The sequence below is a fragment of the Urocitellus parryii genome, chromosome 8 (assembly GCF_045843805.1).
Source record: "Urocitellus parryii isolate mUroPar1 chromosome 8, mUroPar1.hap1, whole genome shotgun sequence".
Classification (NCBI taxonomy): Eukaryota; Metazoa; Chordata; class Mammalia; order Rodentia; family Sciuridae; genus Urocitellus; species Urocitellus parryii.
The window spans coordinates 52,292,044-52,317,407 of NC_135538.1; the positions used below are offsets into that span (position 1 = coordinate 52,292,044).

The 25,364-nt window shown below is 32.8% G+C and overlaps 1 protein-coding gene across 1 annotated transcript in view; it reads left to right on the top strand.

The window, feature by feature from the left end:
* Wasf1 (WASP family member 1) overlaps positions 1-25,364 on the top strand; it is a 57,683-nt gene that overhangs the window by 30,096 nt on the left and 2,223 nt on the right. The window contains exons 2-7 of the mRNA XM_077802045.1: positions 10,558-10,718; positions 17,136-17,270; positions 18,930-19,083; positions 20,096-20,213; positions 22,425-22,597; positions 24,318-24,497. Coding sequence (XP_077658171.1) covers positions 10,586-10,718; positions 17,136-17,270; positions 18,930-19,083; positions 20,096-20,213; positions 22,425-22,597; positions 24,318-24,497 — 893 coding nt within the window. The 5' untranslated portion in view covers positions 10,558-10,585. The remainder of the gene's footprint in view (positions 1-10,557; positions 10,719-17,135; positions 17,271-18,929; positions 19,084-20,095; positions 20,214-22,424; positions 22,598-24,317; positions 24,498-25,364) is intronic.

The following is a 25,364-nucleotide window of genomic DNA, read 5'->3' on the forward strand; positions in this document are numbered from 1 at the left end:
CCCTTTATTTTTAGCACTTAGCATAGTAATTGAATCACTAGTATTCAATAGATGGATAGCAGTGTATCAGTGTTGCCATTTTTCATATAAAGTACAATATTTAATAGGTAAATATTGTTTTAGAGATATTACTTTTAATATAAAAACACTTGATCTTGTTTTTCAAATGATTTAATTCTGAATTTGTGGTGTAGATATTTCAGATTTCAGATTAACATCTCTTAAAATAATCTTGATGCAGTATTATGCTTACATAATGAACTTGTCAGGTTTCAGTAGTGGGTGCATTAACTTGAAAGAAATACATATTTTCTTTGAGAGTACATGGAATCATATAATAAACTACTAACCTAGTGGATCTTATTACAACTTCCTTATATTGAGTCTTCATTTCCACTCTATAAGTATCTAATACTATTTATTATTTTATTAGCATCCAGTTTTCTTAAATCTGTCAGCATTTTCAGTGTCATGAATTGCTGAGTATGTAGCTTATTTCATTTTCTTTTACTTAAGTTTATATATCAGTGTGTTCTTTTCAACCTCAGCCTATCAAAATTTAACACTTTGCTCTCAAGGCTTGCCATGCAAAATGTAATTATCTATTTATTGTTTGTAATGATAGTATTGTTCTTAGGGCAGGTTCTTTAAGCAAAGGCCCCAGCATATCAAAGCAATCAACTTACTGGAGGTATTCAGCATGATTGATAATTCTTTAGACCTGCAAGTACTTCAGTTGACTTTGTCATCTCCTGTGTAAAGAATTTTAAAGAATCATGAATAGTAAGTATTTTAAAGTTTACTGCTTCCTGTGAAGGGGAAATTTGTATTTTTCCTGAGGTCGTATTACATAAGCTTCTGTTATTTCACTGGTAAGTTCAGTTACTTATTCACAATAATAAAAGTTTGGAACATATACGTTATAGATTTAGAGGGAAGTTAAGTTATAAAATTCTGTTTTGATATACTTTAGAACAATATCTTTTAAAATATATTTTATAATACTGTTCAAAGACCTATGATTTTATATTATTGTTTTAAAAATAGATTTAGTCTGTTTGTTAATATGAAGTTCTTTCTTATTTCATGTATTCTTTTAAAGCTTTTTATATTACTTTAATTAGTTGTCTGTCAGAATTATACATCATTTTGTCATTTGATTGTAGATTAATGAAATTATTTCATTTAAATATTAAATATTCATTTAAATATTAAATATTTCTTTTAAATATTCAGATGCCCAAAATTATTTAATTGGTTTGTTAGCATAATTAAGCAGCTTCTAATTGCAGGAAGGTCATTCATTTCTTAAAATGTATTTACTCTCTCAAAAATTCTTAGAAATATTTAAAATATTGAAATTAGTTTGTATTTGAAAGTTATTTTATACTAAATGGTTCTCTCAATCATATAATTGAATCATTTACTTTGAATTTAATACTGTCATGAAAATTGAGTATCATATTTCTGTGATTTCACATAAATTTTTAAATTTAATATCACTGTCGCCTTTAAAATTTAGAAATACCCTTAAATGAGCATAGACTATTTCATTGACTTTAGTTTAAAGAATTAGTCGCTTGTCATCACTTGTCATTCATTAATGACATAATAAAATAATTTTTTAAACTTCTTTTTAATTATACATGAATTTCTTATATACTCCATAAAGCAGTGATTAACTATAATAATTTTCTGGCATTTTATTTTTTGTCAACATTAGTAGCTATAAGGAATCCTTTAAAAATTTAAAATAAATTTTACAGGTAATATTTGGGGGTTCTGAAAATGAGAATTTGATAACTTGTTTTTCTGATTTTTCTAAAGTTGTAACATCATTATAATGTCTGACCCTGAGATATTTTTAGCACTTACGTATTTCTTTATACTTTTATTTATTTAGTTAGTTTTTAGTTGTAGTTGGACACAATACCTTTATTTTATTTATTTTTATGTGGTTCTGAGGATCAAACCCAGGGTCTTGCACATTTGAGGGGATCGCTCTACTGCTGAGCCACAACCCCAGCCCGTATACTTTTATACATATATATGCCTCATTTTGGCTCAACAGAAGGCATTCGTAAAATAACTTAAAAAACAAATTGTTATTAGCAATAGTCACCAAAATAAAGTTTTAATTTAGAATGCTATGGTTAGATTTTAGTAGTTTCATTTTCCTTGTTCTCCTAAAAGAGGACTTTCAATTTACTAATTTAATGAACATGAAGTCTTAAACACTATTGTAGCCAATTTATTTTTAATTTTAAAATCTGTATCAGGAATTAACGTTTTACCCATGAAAAGTTATTCTGATTAAAAATGTAGAGATTATAGCTGAAATTTTTTATTCTAAAAATTAATTCTAAAAATCTCTTTTACATGAGATATTCTTTTTGAATATACTAACAATCTCTTGATTTTTGCTTTAGTAATTGACAGTTTAGTTGCTGAAAATACATGAAAGAACCTGAGAATTGGTTTAGCTTTTTACATCTCCAGTGAACTCAATTACTTTTAGAACCAAATGGGTTATAAATTAATTGAGAAATTTTTGGTTGCTGTGGTAGGTATCTGTAACCATCACCTTAAGGAACAGATTAATCATTTCAAAAATTATTTTATATATTAGCATGATATATTTTAGCTTTCTTATAGATAAACAAATTTCTCCTGAGTAAGCAAGTTAGGCATTGATAGACTAAAAGATGTTAAATTATAGGTGATTGATGCACTTTTTTTCTATGCAATTTTTAAATTGCTTTTAAACAAAATGTATTATCTGCAGTATTAAAAAGTATTAAAAAATAAATTTGATCTTATATTTACTTGATAATTAATTTATACTGAAAGGGTAAAGTTTCTAAGCTGCAAAGCCTGAGTTAAAATGTAAAGGACTAGGTATTGTAAAGTTTCTGAACTGCACACAGAACCTGAAATTCCTGAGGCAGTTAAGACAATGCCCGGTACTGACCATTTAGTTGTTAAATAACCTGGATCCTGTGCAGTTTGGCACGTAGGCATTCAGAGCCCAAACCAATCAGTTTAAATGTATCCCCCTCTTTAGGAGTAACCTATCACCCCCACCTGACCTGTTCCTGCCAATGAATGTTTGAGAGTTGTTGTTCAATTTTCCTGCGCCTCATGATGATTTGCTCTGATGTATGCAAAGCCCCCACCCTCCCCAAAAAGTGTACTTAAGCACTGCTCAAACCCTGCTCGGGGCTCTTGGCTGCTCTCCCTTCTTGAGTGAGCCTGGAGCCCCAGCGCGCTGGATTGGATCCTCAATAAATCCCCTTTTGCTGTTGCATGAGCCTGTCTCTTGGTGGTCTCTTCCTCCGACGTTCGCCGGACCCTTACAATACCTTTACATTTTGGATTTAATTTTTACTCTTAATGTGACAATGATCAGGTTTTTTCAGGATTTAGAAGATGAAGTTGTTACATTTTATTTAAATTTTTTTTGTGTTTTATTTAACATTTTTCCAGTAAGGTTTTTGAGTTAGGACAGAAAAATATGAAAATGAATATGGTATTATAACTTAAATAAAAGAAAAAGATAAGGAAAGACTTCTCTCTCCAGAAAGCTTTTGCATTGTGCCTAAAGAGACTGTTTTAGTCCCAACAAAATTCATTTTTCTTTTAAGATTGGAATAATACTTTAGACTATGGTAGTTTAACTCTGAGACCCTCAAGATGCAGAAATGAATAAGATATTGTTCAAACTTTCTCTTATGAAGCAAGCCTATGATTCTTCAATGCAATTGTAAGGTATCAATTTTCTCAAATATATTCCTTTTCTATACAAATAAAGCAAGTAATTCCTTAGACCATGATTAAGTAGTTGCTTTAGAAAAGTGTATGTGTGTGCTCCTCAGTTACCTAAGGGATTTTTTTTGGTTTTTTTTCCCCCTCTGTGTGTGTGTGTCTGTTTATACTTCATGGTTTTGTTTTCTCTTTTACTTACATATTTATCTTATCAATTATCTCCTGTTTTTTAGATCTTGGATATAAAAGCTGAATAAGGCAAGGTTTTGCCCTACAGGGTCTATCACTTAAGCATAGATATGTAAACAAATAAGTACAGTGTAATTGTGAGAACTGAGGTGGATGCAAATGTGGATCTGTGTTGAGGGCACCAAAAAGTAGATTGCCACATCTGCCTAGAGGATTCAGTTAGGCTTCAGATGCTTGAGTCTAGTGTGAAACAATTAAGTGCTCTTTGTTGAGGATAAGAAAGGGAGAGACCTCTGCAGAGAGAAGCATGAGAAAAGGCAGGAAGGACTGTAAAGAGTGGTTAATCGTAGGAGTATAGTGATAAATGAGGCTAGAGGAAGAAGTGGGGACTCAATTCTGAAGAATCTTGTGTATCATGTTTGGACTTTGTTATGACAAAGAGACACCGTGGAAGGGTTTATTTTTGCAGAAGGACATTACCAAACTTAAGATTTTGATAATATTCTTAAGATGAGGTATAGGATGGATTGGTGGGAATGGTGATATACATGGAATGGCAGGAGAAACTTATAGGCTAGTGAAGTCCAACCAAGTGAGGATTTGAATTAAAGATGTCATAAGTAGTATAGGAAAGGAAGGTCAGAATGTGAGATATGTTAATGAGACAGAATTAGTAAGGCTGATCTCTTATTGGATATAGATGGGGACTCTAGCAGGTAGGGCAGAATTAAAGGTGATGCCTAGATTTGAAAAGGAAATATAGGGAGTCTAATTTTGGACATGCTGAATTTGATATATTTTATGGAACATATGGATGTCCAGAAAGTATGAATGTCCAGGAAGCAATTGCACAGGCACATCTATAGCTTAGTAAGATAAGTTTGAATTATAGTTAAGTGGTATTTTTTTTTAGTTACTCAATAAATACATGTTGAACTTTTTTTTTTTTTAATGTACTAAGTATCCAATATATTGTGAGAAAAAAAAACTACACAAAACCTGCCTTTGGGCGCTGGAGTTGTAGCTCAGTGGTAGAGCACTTGCCTAGCACGTGTGAGACACTGGGTTCAATCCTCAGCACCACATAAAAATAAATAAATAAGGGTACTATGACCAATAACAACTAAAAAACATTTTTTTAAAAACCTTGTATTTTGATTAATAAAGGAGACAAATCAATCATGGATATGTTTAATTACAAACTGAGACAAGTGTTTTAATGAAAAATGATAGATTGCTATGAGAGAATTTTAAAAGAGGGACCACATCTGGTCAGGGCTAGAGGATCAAGGAATGCCCTCATCTTAGCTGAAATTTTAAGAAAAGTAGGAGTAGGGAAAAAACAGCCTGTGGACGAAGAGTATCCTGGGCAGCAGGAATATTATTGGCATCATACAAATAAGTTTTTAAAGTTATTAATCTGAGTTAAAAGTAAATGAAAAAGAAACACCTAACTCTGTCTATCATGAGACAGGTCTAGGGGCTGGGGATGTGGCTCAAGTGGTAGCACGCTCACCTAGCATGCGTGAGGCACTGGGTTCGATTCTCAGCACCACATAAAAATAAAGATATTATGTCAACCTAAAACTAAAAAAAAAAATATTAAAAAAGAGATAGGTCTAAAACAAAGATAAAGGAAAATGGGAAAGCTATATGATTCAAACACAAGCCAGAAGGAAACTGGTATAGCTATGTTAATATCAGAGTAGAAACTTTTATGCAAAGGACCATATTATTAGTGATAATAAGAAAACTTCATAATGTTAAATGTACCTAATACCATAGTCTCAAAATAATAAATCATACCAAGAATTTAACAAATTTACTGTCATCATAGTGTAAGGGGGGTCCGGCGAAACGTCGGAGGGAGAGACCGCCCAAGAGACTGACTCCATGCAATTGGCAATAGGGGATTTATTGAGGATCCATTCCAGCGCACTGGGACTCTGTGCTCACTCAAGAAGGGAGAGCAGCCCAGAGCCCCAAACAGAGGTCAGGTGGAGCTTAAGTACACTTCGTGGAGAGGGCGGTGGGCTTAGCATACATCAGAACAAATCATCATGAGGCGCGGGGAAATTGAACAATTCTGAAACGTGATTAGTACATACATTGGCGGGAACAATCAGGGCAGGGGTGATTGGTTGTTTCTAAGCGGGGTACACATTTAAACTGATTGGTTTAGGTCCTGCAATGCCTACGTGCCAAGCAACTTAGAACCCTTAGCTATTAAACAACCAGAAAGTCAGTGGAAATATTTACTGGGCAGTTCCAGCATTGTCCTAACAACTTTACAGAGATTACAGGTTCCGGGGATAGCAGAAGAATTTTAACAATACCTAGTCTTTACTTTTTAGCCCAGGCCTTGCCATTTAGAAGCTTTACAATGCCCGGTCTTTTACACTTTAACTCAGACTTTTGCAGCTTAGAATCAGCTTAGAAATTTTACCTTTACAATAGGAGATCTTAACATATCTCTCTGATAGAACCAGTAGACAAAAGTTCAGTAAGGCTACCTAAGTTTGGTATTGCAAGAATGCAAAGTTGTTTAACAACAAAAGAAAAACATCAATATAGTTCATTACATTAACAGAATAAGAGAGTCATATGATCCTCATCATAAATGTAGGAAAAACATTTGGTAAAATCAACATCATTCATAATTTTAAAAATCTTTTAAACTTTGCTAAGAAAGGAACTTTCTTAATCTATTAAATGGTGTCTACAAAACAACTTAACAGGCAGTACATGCGTGTAATCCCAGTGGCTTGGGAAGCTGAGGCAGTAGAATCAAGAGTTCAAAGCTAGCCTTAGCAACGGTGAGGTGCTAAGCAACTCAGTGAGACCCTGTGTCTACATAAAATAGGGCTGGGGATGTGGCTCAGTGATCGAGCGCCCCAAGTTAATCCCAGTATTCCCTCCCCCCCCCAAAAAAAGCACAATTTAACAAAAATCCTACTCTTGTGAATGTTGAAGCCTTTTCCTTTGAGTTCAGGAAAAAGATAAGTATGTTTGATGTTACTTCACATGGTATTAAAAGTTCTTGTTAGTATGATAAGGCAGGAAAAAGAAAGAAAAGATGTAAGATACTTGAAAAGGAGGAATAAACAGTTACTATTTATGATATGATTGCATATACTTTTAAAATCCAGAATAATTAGATATTAGAAAGGCCTCTGGATATAGGACCAATTTTTATTCACAGATTTATTTTCTGTATATACAATAAAGAAAAGAAAATGAAAAAACATACCATTTTCAGTATAATAAAATATCATGTACATACAAATCTAAGGATGTGTAAGCTTTTCAGAAAACTATAAAACATTGAGAGACATTTAAAAATCCTGAAATAATTGGAGGGATATGTTATATTCATGCATAGGAAGAAATGTATTAATATTAGTACTCCCCAAAGTGAGCTATAGATTTAGTATAGTTCCAATCAATTCCCAATATGTATGTATATGTGAGTTAATAATCTTACTCTAAAAATTTACAGGGAAATATAAAGGACCAAGATCAAACAAGACAAGGTAGAGCTTGCCCTGTTGTATATCAAGACTTATACAAAGTGTAAGACTGGAAAACGCCTCACCACACCGCACCACACAACACAGATTACCAAAGAGGTTTTCCCCTTTATTACAAAAGGCTGTGTGTTTATATAGGTCTAAGGAGAGGTCGCAGGACTGAGGTAGATAACAGGTCGCCCATTTATTGGCAAGCTCTCCCTTATGTCAGTTCTGGAGCCCAAGAAGTTAATTCTAATTGGGGCTAAGGCTTCCCACCAGCAGGATTTGAACATTGGCACACAGAAGGCTTAACGCCAATGAAAGAAACAAAGAGGAGAAAGAGGGTCATTAGAGCCCATGCTAGGGTTTTTCTCTGGGGTGCTGCTGCTATTATATGTTTTCCCAACACAATGTCCCATTAATTAATTAATTATCATTAGCTCTAGGTAAGACACATCAGTGGAATAGTTAGTATAGAGTCCAAAATTAGATAGATTTAGAAATTATAATATAGAAACTTGCTCTATGATAAAAGTTATAAAAGAATTATGTACTTCTTGAGAGAAATCCAAAAGTTAATTGAACATATGAAAAGATGCTAAACTCATTAATAATTAAGAAAACACGGGGCTGGGGAGTAGCGCGCTCACCTGGCATGCGTGTGGCCTGGGTTCGATCCTCAGCACCACATACAAACAAAGATGTTGTGTCCACCGAAAACTAAAAAAAATAAATATTAAAATTCTTAAAAAAAAAAAAAGAAAACACTAAAGTACGTTGCTACCACATATTCTCCAAAACAGCTAGAATTTAAAAACTGACAGTATGAGGTATTGTAGAATGGGGTAGCAGTAGCCTCTTACACTGCTGAAAAGAGCATACATTGGTATAGTTACTTTTGGAACAGTTTGGCATCATCTTCTAAAGCTGAAACTGTCATTAATCAGACTGTTCTCTTCGTAATGTATATTCACAATATATATTATTCCCTTCACTTCAAAAAGCCATCATAATACTCATATTTAGAGTTTCCTACCTCGGTGGTGAAAATATAAAGAAAACAAGGAAATGCTTATTTTATATACATACACACAATATAATATATAATATTATATATATATTTTAAAAATTGTAGATGGACAGCATGCCTTTATTTAATTTTTAATTTTTTTAAAGAAAAATTTATCTTTGAGGAGGAGGTAAACAAGGACAAAAGAGTCCAAAGTGGAAGAGTCCTGAGGTGCAGGCGTGTTTTATTTCTTTTATGGAGTTATATGACTGTTTAAATTACTAAGTTATACAGTTTTGTGCATACCTTTTTTTCTGTATGCTTAATATCACACAATTTTTAAAATATTTAAAAATGTACATAGAATTTTGTGCAAAAAGGTCAAATGAGACAAATTTCATTTGTTTGGTTTTTTAAAGTATGTTAATTGACATACTTGCAAAGTGTTGTATGCATAAGTAACACTTGAGTGTTTAATGACTAACGTCTTTGTTAGTCATTAAAGCTCAGGAAATAGTAAATCTCTTTCTTTATAAAGTAACCAGTATTTATCAGTAGGTAATTTTGGGCAGTCAGCCTCACTTTCAACAGTTAGGCTGGGCTGTAAATATGACCATGCAAGACTGAAAACTGTCTTTATTTGTGAGAAAACTATAATTGTTCATGCTCTTTAAATCTTTTTATCAAAACATTAAAAACTCTTGGTAAGATGTATAAGGACAGTGTTGAAAAATAAAACGATTAGTACAGTGTAATTTACAACTTTAGAAACAATATTGGGTTTTTGTTGTTTAAAAACAAAAAAAGAACACTTTGAACAGTGTTTGTCTTGTGTAACTTAAAAGAGCCACAGCTAACAGAGCTCAAACATCTTTTCTGTGTCTTGGCAAATTATAACACTCCCTTTCTACTAAATTTGGATCCACTTCCATCATTTTATCTTTTGTACTTTCAGTGCAGTGAAATAACTCTCAGAGTCCCTTTAATTTTTCCCAGCATCCCTTCTTGGCACATATTTCTTATTTTTGTCAAAACTACATTCCTCACTTGTAAGTTTGCCTTCCCTAAGTTCCTCTGGCTGTGTATCTAGATTTTCATACTAAATGTTGTATGTTGTAGTAGCAACATTTCCACAGTCAGCTCTTCCACTTACATTGGATTTGAATTTCATTTCCAGTGTTATCAATTTTTGGTTGTTTTCTGCTCTTTTGTCTCTATTAGCAAATTCCCACTTTCTACTATTCATTTTGTAAAATTTCATATTGGTTTAGCAGTGGGAAGCAAGAAGTCAATACAGGTATTGGCTTTGCTGTCTGTGGAATTGAGTAACAACACATGGAGTCTTACCAAATCAACTGACTTGGAAAGATGACTACTGATTGTGATGCACATCTCATATTAACAGTGATTTGTTGACTAGAATGTTAGCAATGAAGTTTGTATTTATGCAGTTATAGTTAATAGATGTGATAGTGAAATTTGAACCATGTTGCTGGGAGATTGCTGTTTAAATTAACTTTGGTTGCTGAAATTGGTGCACATGAGAAGCATACAAAGTGAAGACAACCTCTAATTCAAAGATGGATTTTTGGTCAGTTAAAATTTTGGCAAGTTTGATGAGATTTTTGGTGCTAGGCTGCTTGAACTATTTGATCTCTGACTTGATGAACACCTGATGTGTTTTATATGAAATTATAAATTTGATAGTACTCTCCTAGCTTTTTACGATTCTTAGGTAATTTCTTAGAAAGGCTCTCTGGACACCAACTTTGTAAAACAAAACCAGTATATATAGTAAATAGAAACAATGGTTTTAGGAGAATAATAGGGATGGCGATTGTAAATTCACCATGATGTAGCATCTGATATTGAAAGTAAGTTTTTAAAAAATGTTTTATGTCATATTGATGTTCTAATAATTGAAAATAAACCAAAGCTAATAATAAGTTAGATTCTTGTAATCAGATGACTATTTTCATTGTCTTCATACAAGCATATAACTTTATTCTTAATTATGACAGAGTCTTATTCTGTGTTGGTTGAAGTTGAATAATGTTAATTTCTTTTTTTGATTTCCTACAGGTGAACTAGCACAGAGGTTTATCTCAAGATGCCGTTAGTGAAAAGAAACATCGATCCTAGGCACTTGTGCCACACAGCACTGCCTAGAGGCATTAAGAATGAACTGGAATGTGTAACCAATATTTCTTTGGCAAATATAATTAGACAGCTAAGTAGCCTAAGTAAGTTTTATATCTATTAAAAAAATTACTTGCAAACCATAATTTTATGCTTTAGACTATTAAGAAGATATGCTTGCAGTTAATTTGGGGGAGGATATTTGATAGAGTATATAGTTATCCTGAAAAACGTAGTCATTTTAAGTAAAATTAATGAGCTTTAGAATCATTTCTTCTTCCCCTGCATGTCCCCCCACCATCCCACCCCCCAAGAAAGGGAAATAAGGGCAGAATCTCTGGAACACAATCACATGATGGATGAGAATTATTAAAATCTCTTAAAAATATGATTCAGTGTAAGACCAGAGTAGTACTCTTGCTTGATTGTTACCTATATTAGTTTTAGAAGTTTCAGCTATCTGTGTTTGGGGACACCAGTATCTCTTTCTTTCCTAAAATGTTTTCATATTATCAAAGATCTAAAGTGAAAGGATTAGACTAATCAAATGAGTTTTGTCTAAGGGACATTAAAATGAGAGTCAAGAGTCTGATATACAGAAAAATGTGAAAACAGCAAGTAATTTGGCTGCTGGCAGATAGAAGGCAAACCGATTAGCCAGAGAAAGGCCTACAGAAAGAGTATGTAGTGGAAAAGGAGACATGCAGTATGTTCCCATTTTAAGATTATAGAACAGAAACTGGACATGATGGCACAAGCCTGTAATCCTAGGAACTCTGGAGGCTGAAGCAGGAGGATCCAAGTTTGAGGCCATCCTCAGCAACTTAACAAGTTCCTGAGCAACTTAGTGAGACCTTGTCTCAAAAAATAAAAAGGACTGGGGCTGGGGTAGTGGCTCTGTGGAAGAGTGTTCGCCTAGCACATACGAAGCCCTGGATTTGATCCCCAGCACCACATAAATAAACAAACAAATAAAAAAAAATAAATAAGGAGTTAGATCATTAAATAAATAAATAAATAAATAAAAAGGACTAGGAATGTGGTATAGCACCATTGGTTTCAATCCCTAGTACCAAAAAAAAAAAGAAAAAAAAAAAAAGAAAAGAGCAAGAGAAAAATATTATAGATCAGAGCTAGTCAAGGGATTATTTCCCATTCTAAATTTAATCATGTAGAAAAATTTAAAGCTAAAACAAATTTATTTTTGAATTAAAGAATTAGCTTTTTAATAAGACACCTATACTTCATTTCAAATACATAACAAGATATACCTGACCTAAACATTCTACAAGGAGTCCTAGATTTATCATGTCTGTCATACTCATCAGCATAGACTCTTTAATAATAAGGGTTGGCCTGTATTTTCCATTTCTTTTAACTTTTGTCTTCCCTTTATATAACTTGAGTAGTGTCATCCCTTGGTATTTCTGGGAGATTGGTTCCAGAACCCCCCTTGGATACCAAAATCCATAGATGCCCAAGTCCTTTATGTTTGCATGGAACCTACACATATCCTCCTATATGTTGCACTTTAAATCATCTTTAGATTACTTAACAGGACTGTAAATGCTTATTTAAATAAATATTTGTTATACTGTATTATTTAGAATAAAATGAAAAGAAAAAAGTCTGTATGTGGCTTTTTTTGGCCTAGCATTGATTGATCTAATGTTCAATACAGATGGAGGTTTTTTTCCCAAATATTTTCTTTCCAAAATTTGTTGAATCTGCGAATTGAACACAGAATCTGCAGGGCCAAATGTACTTAGCACAAGATAAAGAGAGATGGTTAATCTAATTTGTTTCAGGTGAGAGAGTTTGGTCATATATCCTTGTAGCTAAAACATCATAAAACATTATGAAAGTACTCCTCATCTTATTATGTTCCAGTAAACCCATCATAAGTTGAAAATGCCTTTACAAAAATGTATTTAACTGCCATCTGTGTTGGTGCAGGCCTGTAATCCCAGTATCTTGGGAGGCTGAGGCAGGAGGATCTCGAGTTTAGACCCAGCCTCAGCATCTTAGGTCCCAGCAAGACCCTGTGTGAAAATAAAATATAAAGGGCTGAGGATATGGCTCAGTGGTTAAGCACCCTTGGGTTCAATCCCTGGAACAACAACAAAAAAAAAATATTTAACTTACCTATCCTACCCAACATTATAGCTTAGCAACATAGTACACTATAGAGCATCACATGGCTCATCAGCATGTGACTGGGAGCTGCGGCTCACTGCCACTGCCCAGAATTACGAGAAAGTATTGTGCCACATATCACTAGCCCAAGAAAAGATCACACTTCAAATTTCCAACTATGATTTCTATTGAATACATGTCACTTTGTAAAGTTAAAAAATTGTTAAACTATCATAAGTTGGAGAATTCTGTATTTGATTGTTTTTTGTGAGAATACCAAATTTTTGCATTGCCTGTGAAATACTTGTAAGAATAAATAACAGGCTATTTTTTAAATTTGTTTTAATTATATTCCTTGTTCCTGTTGGTGGTTATTTTTTCAGGTTAGTTATTGGCAGTGAACCACTAAGATATTGTATTGTGTGATTCTTTACCAGGAAAGCCAATATGTAGTATACCTCTTTTTCTTTTCTTTTTTCTTTCTTTCTTTTTTTTTTGACTAGTACATTTTAGTTATACAAATAATAGATTTCATTGTGGGTGTATTTATACATGCATATAATGTGGTTGTTACTTTTGAGACTAATCAAAAGAAAGTCTTCTGTTGACTCAAATATTACATAACATTATAATTAACCATATTGTTTAAAGATATTTTGCTGACTTTTTTGTGGCCTAGCATTGATTGATCTAATATAACGTGACTTTATATAAAATATGTGTTAATGTGTGAGTGCATCAGCTTGTTAGAAACATGTTAAGAGCATAAAAACAACCTAAGTAACTTTAGACAAAACATTTTTTAAACAAAATTGAAATGAATTTTCAGTCTAACACAGGTAGGTATCTTGCTTTATATATATACCTAATATAGAATCTAGAATTAATGTGACTGTGTGTTAATTTGCAATAATTAACATTTATTATATAATCTAAAGATGACAAGACAACATAAGGAATTTTCAAGCCTAATGGAGTCCATATAAGCAACATCTGTCAGTAAGCTAACCAAATCTGGAAAAATAAACATATTGTAAAAATAAACGTAAGTTACATTTGGGAATATTCATATTTGGAATTAGAGGCCATATAGATGTTTTCTAACAGTTTATAAAAATTCGAAAACAAGATAAACCTATAAGGTATTGTAGCAAGGTGTAACAGTATTTTTTTTAATTACTCTGAAATTAATTTTTCTGGCAGTTTTTCCACTTGACATAGTTGAGAACCTGGAATTAAATCTAAAAGGCCTCTATATAGCCAGAATAAATAAGCCCACACAGTAAAGATAAAAATAACCAATTGATCCCACTCTCAGAGTGTGTTTACTTTTGCTTTGATAGTTCAGACAGATTTGATGATGTTATTTCCAAATATTTATGCTTCAGAAAATTAAAAGAGGAGGTAGAGGGAGCAGCACATAATAATAGAATAAGGCATCACAGAAGCCAACCAAAAAAGGTAGTTTACAGCAAGGGAGGAATTGACCAAAAAAGCAATATAAAAACTGGAAAAAGGCCATTTAATGTAAAAGCAAATATTCTTCTTCATTTCAAGGCTGTTTTCTGGCCTGGGTTTAAAAATAATTAAAAATAATTGATTTTTATAATTAATTCATGGCCATGAGTCCTCAACAAAGGGGAAATTTTCATTTTGTATCCATTTAAGAAGACAAGGAAACTCAATACATTTCATAACAATTTTTATCCAAAGTAGTTATAATAATTAATGAATTTAATAATCTCTGAATTACTTAGAAAAATTAGCAATCTAAAATGATTGTAAGTAATTGAAGTATTCACTTCAGTACCACTGTTTGCACCAAAAGTTCTTCAGAATACGGTAATGAAAATAAACTATAGGCTTTCATATGGTTTAGGGCAAGACACTCTCAGCCAGATATTCTTGTCACTTTGTAAAAGTGTACATCCCAGTATTTTATGAGATTTTTCCTATTAGAACATAATTTTGCTTTTTAACAGATGATTATTGAAAACCTAAGATCCACTTAATGTAAATTTCCTCTTCCCCATTTATTGTTATCTTAACCATTTGGACTGTATATCAGAAAGTTTTTACTCTTCTTCCTATGGCTTTTCTCTTGTTGAATATAGTCAGTTTATGCTGCCAAGATGAAGTATAAAGTCTATTTATTGCTTTCAATTATAGATAATTTGGCAGATAGTATCTGTAACAAAGTATCTGAATGTGGGCACTTATGAAGAAAAGAGGTTTATTTCATAGTATCAAAGGCCGAAAGTACAAGATAAGTGACTTCATCTATTCAGCCTCTGAAAAGGGCCCTCTTTACTGGGACTCAGCATGATTGAGAAATACTGTAGAAAGGGAACAAGTTGAATGCAGAAGAAGCCAAGTGGTTTCACTTTATAATATCCTATTTTCTCTAGAATTAACCCACTCTGTGAGACATAGTATTAATTCCTTCTGAGAGTGTTGCCCACATGACCTAATTGTCTTGCACTAGACCCCACCTCTTAAATGTTTCAGGTTACCATACTGAGGACTAAGCTTCTAGCATATGGGGGACAATTCATATCTAAACCACGGCATATAGATAGGTCATAAACTGGAAGGGTAGAAGGATTGATAGAACAAATTAGATTGGTAGACATTAGACGGATATTAGTGAATTACTTCATTGTATTATAAAGCTGCACGGTTCTTATTCTAGAAGAATTTATCTCATTTGGAAAATTTGAAGAATCCCAACTAAGTATAGAATACAGAAACCATTCTGAATAGTATGAGCAGATGTTAACATCATGAATTTTAAATTACAGAACTTATAGAAAAGAGATAGTCATAGGTGAAATTATTAAGGGAGGCTTACTGAATGAAAGGTGAATTGGGCCCTTAAGGACCAAATGAATTTTAAAAGAATAGGGAAGGAAGGCATTTCAGCATGCATGACCTAGGTAAACAAATAGAGGCAAAAATAAATAATACGTATATAGGGGGATTAAAAAGACAACTGATACTAGGTAAGTGTGGTGGAACCTGATAATGGAGGATGTAGATGAGGGGATTTAGGTTTAAATTCACAGATAATGAGATACAGGTTCTTGAGTAGAGAAGTGGTATAATGTAAGAGTTGAAATTCAGATGTGCACACAGTTGTTATTTCTCTGGGAGGGGAGGCAGAGTTAAATTTAAAAAGAATGAATGGGATATCTGCTAAACTGGCATTTAAATGTGGAAGAGGGGCTGTCATAGACTTTTTCTTTAATTATTAAAAAGCTCCAGAAAAATGCAAATGCATTATAAATATGCATATAAATTCAGGTGATATACAGATTAAAATTTAAGATTCCCTGTGTTCAACTAGGTTCTTGAACACCATTCCACTCCCAAAAGTTAGGTGCTTTCTGCTGTGTGGTTTTTACCTGTTGTTGAGCTCCAAATCTGTATCAAGTATACCACCAGGCCCTTTGCTCTCTTCCTATAACTTCCTTTTGAGACATATATTTTTATTCCTATTTTACAGATGAGAAATTTGATATCAAGGTCTCACAGTGATTTGAATTTAATTGTTTATTAAATTGCTTTTCATATTTATTTAAATGTCTGTTTCTCCCTCTGTTCAAAATTTACCAAAGGTAGAAACCTTCTTCTAGCTATTTTGGCTTGCTTTTTTTAATAAGAGGAATTTACATAGCTAGAGAAATACATGGTTTTTAAATTTTTTATGATTTTTAAAGAAATTATAATAAGAATGCAGAGTATCACTCTTAAGTTTTCTGAAGCTCTGTCTTGGGTCTTAGACATATTTGAGACAGGGCATCCAGTAGGCCTATGAAGACTCTTGCATTCTGTCACCTGGCCTGAAATTCAGTAGAGACTAGTGTAGAGTCTATGTATAAATGCTGATTTGGGATTAAAAGAAAAATTGTTTGCGGCTGGGGCTGTAACTCAGTTGCAGAGCGTTTGCCTAGCATGCATGAGGCATTGGGTTCAATCCTCAGCACCACATAAAAATAAACAAAATAAAGGCATTCTGTCCATCTTCAACTACAAACAAAATTTTTAAAAAAGAAGAAATATTGTTTGTATGTACTTTTACATCATAATCTCCCCTGACCCTCATTAGATAGCTAGATATTGGTAAAGTAAGTTGAATATTTCCACTTTAGGCACAAGTCATTGAGCAAAAGGTGGTAGAGCAGGATTTAAAATCAGATTTCCCAGAGTTCGTGTGTCTATTTTTCCACTCTGTCATGACTTAGTGCCTGTAGGGTAGGATTAAAGTTTAAAATATTTCCAAATAAATGACAAATTTAACAGGACTGTACTTTATTTGTTCAGTATTTATCTCCATGATCATGATCACATTAAATCTTATGAAATATGTTTCATTTTTTGCTTAGGTAAATATGCTGAAGATATATTTGGAGAATTATTCAATGAAGCACATAGTTTTTCCTTCAGAGTTAACTCACTGCAAGAACGTGTGGACCGTTTATCTGTTAGTGTTACACAGCTTGATCCTAAAGAAGAAGAATGTAAGTTTATTCATATCTTCTTCCATGTATATATTTTAGTTAGATGAGTATATTTAAGAATGGTATTAAACATGAATTTATTATAAGTCTTTTTACCTGTTTTAATACATGTTATAGTCAATCAGGATATTATCTATAAATGCCATCAATGTGAATCTCCTGGCGTTTTATTTCTACATGTCTTTGTTTTAATCTCTTTATTTCGTATACTACTTAGCTCTTAACTTTTTGACATGAAGAAGACATTTTAACCAGACCTTTTCTTCCATTCTTTCTGTTTCCTTCCTTATAATTTATTTGTGTACTTTTGTCTTAGAAATAAAAAGTATTTGAAAAGTATCTGAAATCCTAAGGTTTGATTCTGTAAGAATGTGGAGCCTTTTAATATGCTTTTGTGTGCTTATGGCTAGTCTTGTCTGCTTATTTTAATTAAATATTACTACCACTTTAAATGAACATTTCAAAAACAAATTGCCAGTATGTAGGGTGGAAGTGTTCTATGCCAAGATTAAATCAGGGATATCAGGTTGGGAAAAAAAAACCCACACTACTGGATAAAATTATGGAAGAAACTGTAGTGGTAAAAGCACATTTCATGCCTTGACAGAATATCTCTGTATTTTTTATTCTTAAAAAGAAATGGAACTACTAAGAATATAATTTTCACTTATCTACTGCTATGGTATAAAGCATTTGTATACTTAAAGCCATATTAAATATATGAAATGACCTACTTTTTAAATATAAGGAAGTCACTCTGAGTGTTAATAACGTAGCATTTCAATATATTCTTTATTTTACCATGCTACACATGTTAATTCAAAAGAAAATGAGTAAATGAAATTATTTTAAATTATCACAATTGATGGCACTTTGTGCTTGTTCCTGAGGATTCTGCTAAACAAGATAGTCTCAGTCTTCAAGAAGCTGTAGCTAAGTAGATAGAAATCTTTATAGTACATATAAAAGAAATAGAGACTAAGACTAATGTAGATCACCTGATACTTAAAAATAATTTTCATGATTGTAAAGTTTATTTTACCTTTGTAATATTGATACACTTGTAATATTTATAGTAATTTTAGTAAGAAGTCAATAGTGTATTTCTTTCACAGTTATTTCTGGCTATCAGCAAAAAAGAAGGAATAAAGGGAGATAGGAAAGAAGATTATAGAGGAAGATAGAAGTTGTTGCAGACTAAAAGTGGAAGATTAAAAAAAGATATATTTTGATGGAAAGTGTAGGTGCACTTCAGGAATCATTAGGACCTTCTGAGCCTTAAAATCAAGAGTTGAGTTAAAATCCATGTTGTTTGGAAAACTAGGCACAGAATAATAATGATAAATATAATGATAAAGCATTTAAAATTATTCATGATTGATAAGCCACTAGGGTCATAACCTTTTGAGTCATTCTGGCTTTTAAACAATTACAGAATATGAATTTGTTCAATAGTCAAATCCTTTTAGGAAAATAAAATGAATTCTTGGGCTGGGGATGTGGCTGTCCGGGTTCCATCCTCAGCACCACATACAAACAAAGATGTTGTGTCCGCCAAATGCTAAAAAATAAATATTAAAAAATTCTCTCTCTCTCTCTCTCTCTCTCTCTCTCTTTAAAAAAAAAAAAAATGAATTCTTGGTATTTTGTTTGTTTTAGTGTCTTTGCAAGACATAACAATGAGAAAAGCCTTCCGAAGTTCTACAATTCAAGATCAGCAGCTTTTCGACCGCAAGACTTTGCCTATTCCATTACAAGAGACATATGATGTTTGTGAACAACCTCCACCTCTCAACATACTTACTCCTTATAGGTCAGTAGGTTAATAAGTAAGAAGCCTTGTTATTTATATCAGACTGCAGATTTAAATGCTAAATCCCCACACATTCTTAATTTTATTGTGCTTCTGGCCAACACAGAGAACCTTTCTTTCTGTCACTAAATGAGTTCCTAAGGTTCTGACATACAAAAGAAAGACATATTCAAGGGGTTGTTTAAACAAATATTACTAGAAAAAGCACTGGCAAACCTGTTAATATGAAGGTCAAGGAAATGTTATTGTCCTTTTAACTTAATTTTTACTCAAATGAAAAATAAAGATCCCAAAATTCCACCATACTAAAAAATAAGTATTTTATTTTTGCTTGTTCTATCTACTCTAAGTATGTATATCTATATATACATTAACTTTTTGCATAATGACTATATAGTATTTGTTTTAAAAATGCTTTTTTACCACTTAAAATCTGGAATTATTCAGCCTTTCTTTGGAGTTTTCTCACAAATTATTAAATGGGTAATTTAAGATGCACAGCACATAAAATGGTATTAAAATAATTATTTAAAACTGTAAATCAATATGTAAGCTATTGGATATAAATGTTGCTATTAAAATGACTATTGGGTGACATCTTTTAGTTTAGTAAATTAAATTCATAAATAAATTATACTACTGGAAGTAACAGTAAAAACTTTTTATTCTAAATAATGTTATTATCTTTTCAGGCTTTTATTTTTGGCAGAACTCTTTGTAATTATTGAAATTTCTCAAAGGACTTTCAGAAAAATTTGACATTCAATGAAGTTAGAGATGAGAGTTGCCCAGCTATACTTTTAATTTTTTAGTACTAACTCTGGAAAGTATCTGGTTTTTTATTTTCCTTACTCATTTGTAAGAAATTTTATATTGCTGCAATATTCTATTTTGGCAATATTTTAACATGTTATATTTTACTAATGTGAGAAGAAAAAACATTTCAGTAAAATTATTTCTATTTGATTGCCTCTTTGCCTTACTAGTATACATTTCAATTTATGTATTCCAGAGATGATGGTAAAGAAGGTTTGAAGTTTTATACCAATCCTTCATATTTCTTTGATCTATGGAAAGAAAAAATGTTGCAAGATACAGAGGACAAGAGGAAGGAAAAGAGGAAACAGAAGGTATTAAAAGAGATTTTAAAAATTGAAGTTATTTTTTGTATGTTTATGTTTATTGCATTTATGGAACTTTATTAATCCTGTACTTTGATGGTTTTATTTTACTTGGATCCATACTGAAGTCTTTATATCTGTACAGCTGAGTCTCCTAGGGAAGCAGATGAGCAATTAGATTATATTAGATTATTACGGTATGGTAGTGCCATAATGAGGTTTGTTTAGAGGTTTGGGTAACACAAAATAGCATATGCTTTAGCCAGCAGACAAAGCTTTTATAAACAATCTTGAAGAACAAATGAAAATAAATTGGACCATGGAAGAGAAGGGCATTCTAGTATGGAGAAATAAAGGAATATTATATGCAGATATTGGTAAAGTAAGTAAATTAAGCTAATATTTTCTTGCCAAAGAGCACATCCTAAAGTTTTCCAAATGTTTTAAAGAAGTTAGATTCTTACTAAACTCCTGTTATCTGTCTCTTGTGTTGTCAATTTCTACTTTAATGCATTCACTTGGATCTGCTTTCTTTTATGTTAATGATAACAGAAAATATGGAAGAAGTAACTTGGATTTAGGCATTTATGAAGGAGGCAAAATCTGTCTTTATCATTCTTGTTTGTCTTGTAGCTATTTCTACTTTTCCCAATCTCTGTAATGCCCTTTTGTCATCTTCTGTGCTAGACAGTGTCTCTGTGTTCTAACCAGTTTGCAAACTGGTGACCGGCAAACTAGATTACGCCATTAGGCAGGTTTCATTTGCCAAAAAGAGGGGTCTTAAAGTTTTTGAACTGCAATTTCTTAGATGAGATATGTCTGTCTAGTTCACAGCCTACCCCATCATATACTGACTAGCTTCATTCATGTATGTTATCTGCTTGGCTTCTTTAGGCATTCAATATTTGTTATACCTATTCTAGACTTTTCTCCCCTAATTTGAATCACTTTGTATTCTATTGTTTAAAAACCCAGTGTTCTGTTGAGTGATAACAATTATTATGGATTAGTTGGATAACAGAATTTTTTTCCCATGTGTCAGCCAGCTAATTGGTTGCTTCCCAGTTAGCATAATCTTGGTAAATTTTCACATTGGTTAGAAGCAAACAATGTATAATTTATGGCAGAAATTTCAAGCTAATAGATCTTGGAGAGAGGGAGGGGTTTTTTGTTTGGGGATTTTTTGGGGGGGGATGTTTTGTTTTTATTTTCATTTGAAAGGAATTTCTGACCTCCCCATTTATTACTTAGACATATTTGTTAGTCACTTTTACATCACTGTGACTAAAACACCTGGCAAGAATAACTTAGAGGAGGAAAAGTTTATTTTTCAGCTCATGGTTTCAGAGACTTAACCCATGGTTGGCCCACTCCATTGCTCTGGGCCTGAGGTGATGGTGGAACATCATAACAGGAGGGTGTAGAAAGGAAAACTGTTCATTTCCTGACAGTCACAAAGCAGAGAAAGACAGTAAGGTGCTGGGAACAAAATGTAACCTCAATGGCACTCCCCCATTGGTCTACTTCCTCCATTCACACCAGATCTATAGTTAGACCCAATACAGGAATCCTTTCAAATTATTAATCATCAAATGGATTCATCTACCAATTAGTTTATAAATGGATTAATCTACCAATTAGTTTATAGATGGATCACATGTTGCTATGTCACTCAGCTATGTCACTCGTAACTGAATTGTTTCACCTCTAATCATTGCCACATTGTCTCCTGAGCTTTTGGGGATACCTCATATTCAACCTACCATAGCATATTCTAATGTGTTCAGCACATCAATTCAAAATTGTGGTTACAAAACATGACACATGCACAACACCACACCTATAATCCCCACTACTCAGGTGGTTAAAGCAGGAGGATGACAAGTTTGAAACCAGATTTAGCAGTTTAATGAGACTCTCATCTGAAAATAAGAGAACAGAAAGGGTTGGGGATGTAGCTCTGTGATAGAGTGCTTGCCTAGCATGTGGGAGGTCCTGGGTTCATTCCTGTATTGTTTTAAAAAAGGCAAGAAACTTGGATAACTGCAGACTAGCTAAAATTGAACTCTGAATGTATCAGTGAACTGTCCCTGTGTTACTTTTATCGTATTATGGTATTGTCTTTCAATATTTCAACTTTTCAAATTTTATGATAGTTGTAACCTCTTTTTAAAAATTAGCATTTCAGCATTTGGCTTTGTTTCAATACATCTGTTATAGCAGAAAAATCTAGATCGTCCTCATGAACCAGAAAAAGTGCCAAGAGCACCTCATGACAGGAGGAGAGAATGGCAGAAGCTGGCCCAAGGTCCAGAGCTGGCTGAAGATGATGCTAATCTCTTACATAAGCATATTGAAGTTGCTAATGGCCCAGCCTCTCATTTTGAAACAAGGTTTCTTTTCTTTGTTTCTTTTATTTGTTGTTATTTTTAAATTAATCATAAAACATTGTCTTTATTAGCAATATCTGTACTGCTAAGTTTTGAGTCCTAAACTGTTGAACTGGAAGACCCTGTTGTAATTATAAAGATTATATCAAAATCCTGACCATTGAGCCTTCTGAAATCTGACCTTGGGCAAGGTCATTCCTATATTTGGACTTTATTCTTGTCATCTGTGGAAAGAGGTGGTTGGAGTAAACGATTTTCACTGTTATTTTAACTTTTATCTGAAGTCTCAACTCTTCAATATTTCAGGTTTACTAGAGTTTCACAGTAGATTAGGGTCCGGAATTTTTTTTTTTTTTGCATATAAAATGGGAGTTGAAGAGGGGTTCTTTGTCCTTTTTCTGTCCACTGACTTCCTTTCTGTGCCACATTCCTCACCTCAGACATATCAGGACTTTCAAACAAATTTACTCAACCTCTTTTGCAGAAATATAGAATTGGTCCTTTTCCATTATCAGTCGCCAGGGGCCCTTTCTAAGTAACAAGCTACTGTAGCAAACACATTACACTGGCATGCCTCTGAAGAAATTTGTGTGTTGCATGTTGACCTTTTAATGGAAAAGAGATGGATGTTTTCTTTTGAATAACACAGGTAAATTATTGGGCCATTACTGTGAAATATTTTGGCCTATTTTAAGAGAAATATACATCTGAGAGATAATATTTATCTGCATTATTGAAAGAAACTGAAAGAATTGAGATTTTAAAATAATAATTATCTGTTGACAGACATTTTTATTACAACTATATAAGATATTTATGACTTGCTCTGTGTACATCTGTTAAATCCAACTTTGTCCCCAGATGGAACTACAATCTATAAATATAAAACTTTACATGTTCAAGCTGAAATTTTGCTTAAATCTGATCTGGATCACATGTTGCTATGTCACTCAGCTATTTTCTGAGTGCTTTCCCACTTTTGAACACTTAAAGGACACAACGAATTGAGCTAGGCATCTCTGTGGTGCTAGAATCAGGGAGATCTTTTGAGAGCTGTAAGTTTAAGAGAACAACAAGTTCTCATAAAAAGAGTGTGGTAAAAATTTTCAGTTTTCATATTCTGTCATTGGAAGCTTCTTATGAAGAAAAAAATGAAATATAGACAGGTAATTTTAAACACTATTTGCCAAAGTTAATTATTTTCATGTTGTTGGGCACAGTGGTGCACACCTGTAATCTCAGCAGCTTGGGAGTCTCAGGCAGGAAGATTGCAGTTCAAAGCCATCCTCAGCAACAGCAAGGCACTAAGCAACTCAGTGAGACCCTATCTCTAAAGAAAATACAAAAAAAGGGCTGGGGATGTGGCTCAGTGGTTGAGTACCCCTGAGTTCAATCCCTGGGACCAAAACAAACAAACAGAAAAATTATATATAAATTACAGGATTATATATGTAATGTTTTTAATCTTTAAAAATTAAATTAATATTTCATTATAAAATAATAAAGTAACTGGTGGTCACAATAATAAGACTAAATTAGTAAGTAAAGATTGCTTTATGAACAGCATTCTTTGTTTTAAAAGTAGGTTTTATTAATACATTTTTGTAAGAAGTTTTTTAAAAATAACTAAACTACTGGTATTCAAAGATAAATTATTTCATTTAGAACACTTTATTTCACCAGTAATTCAAGAAGGTGCACTGATACTGTGTATTTCTTTTAGACCTCAGACTTACGTGGATCATATGGATGGATCTTATTCACTTTCTGCCTTGCCATTTAGTCAGATGAGTGAGCTTCTGACTAGAGCTGAGGAAAGGGTCTTAGTCAGACCACATGAACCACCTCCGCCTCCACCCATGCATGGAACAGGAGATGCAAAACCCATACCCACCTGTATCAGGTATGTTGGTACAAGCATGTGATGTTTTATGTTAAGGTTTGGTAAGCTTTTTCTTTAAAGGAACAAATTCTAAATGTTTTAGGATTAATGGGGATATGATTTCTGTCACAAGTAATCAATTTTGTCATTGTAAGAAAATAGCTATGCACAGTATATATCCAAATGAATGTGTCTGTGTCTCAGTAAAACTACATTAATGGAAACAAGGAACTGGTCACATTTGGCCTATGGGATATAATTTGCTGTTCTCTGATTAGACCTGATACATTCTCCAGGAAAATTTTACTTAATAACAATTTACTTTAAAGAAAGTATGTTTTGTTTTATTATAGCTTTGTTATCAAGCATGTCATGTACAGTTGTATTAAGAAAAAATAAGAACTTTTTGGACTGTCATTAGGCTGTAAGAAATGTAGCTATGAATACTTAAATAGTTTCAGAACATCAAAGACAATTAGCAGTTTTGCTTGTAATACTCTTTTAGTAAAGCTTTACAATTTTCTGTTAAACTAACCTTTTATTACTGGTTCATTTGTTGTTCCAGCCTCAAGAAGAAAGAGGGCTGCAAATTTGCTTTTGTGGTTTTAATTAGCTGTCGTTGACTTCACTGAAATGGCATATGATGAGTTTTTAATAGGTGCAATATAAATACAGCATTGTATTAGCCACAGATATTGCTACAAATATTGCATTATGATAAATATTAAATCATTACAGAGACTCATCAGTGTATAATTGAGAATTTTATTTATTTATCAACAAAGTTAGCATAAAATGCTTGAGTGAATATGAAATTTGCATGACAGGATGAGACTGTTTAGAATATTACAAACCAGGGTTGGGGTTGTGGCTCAGCGGTAGAGTGAT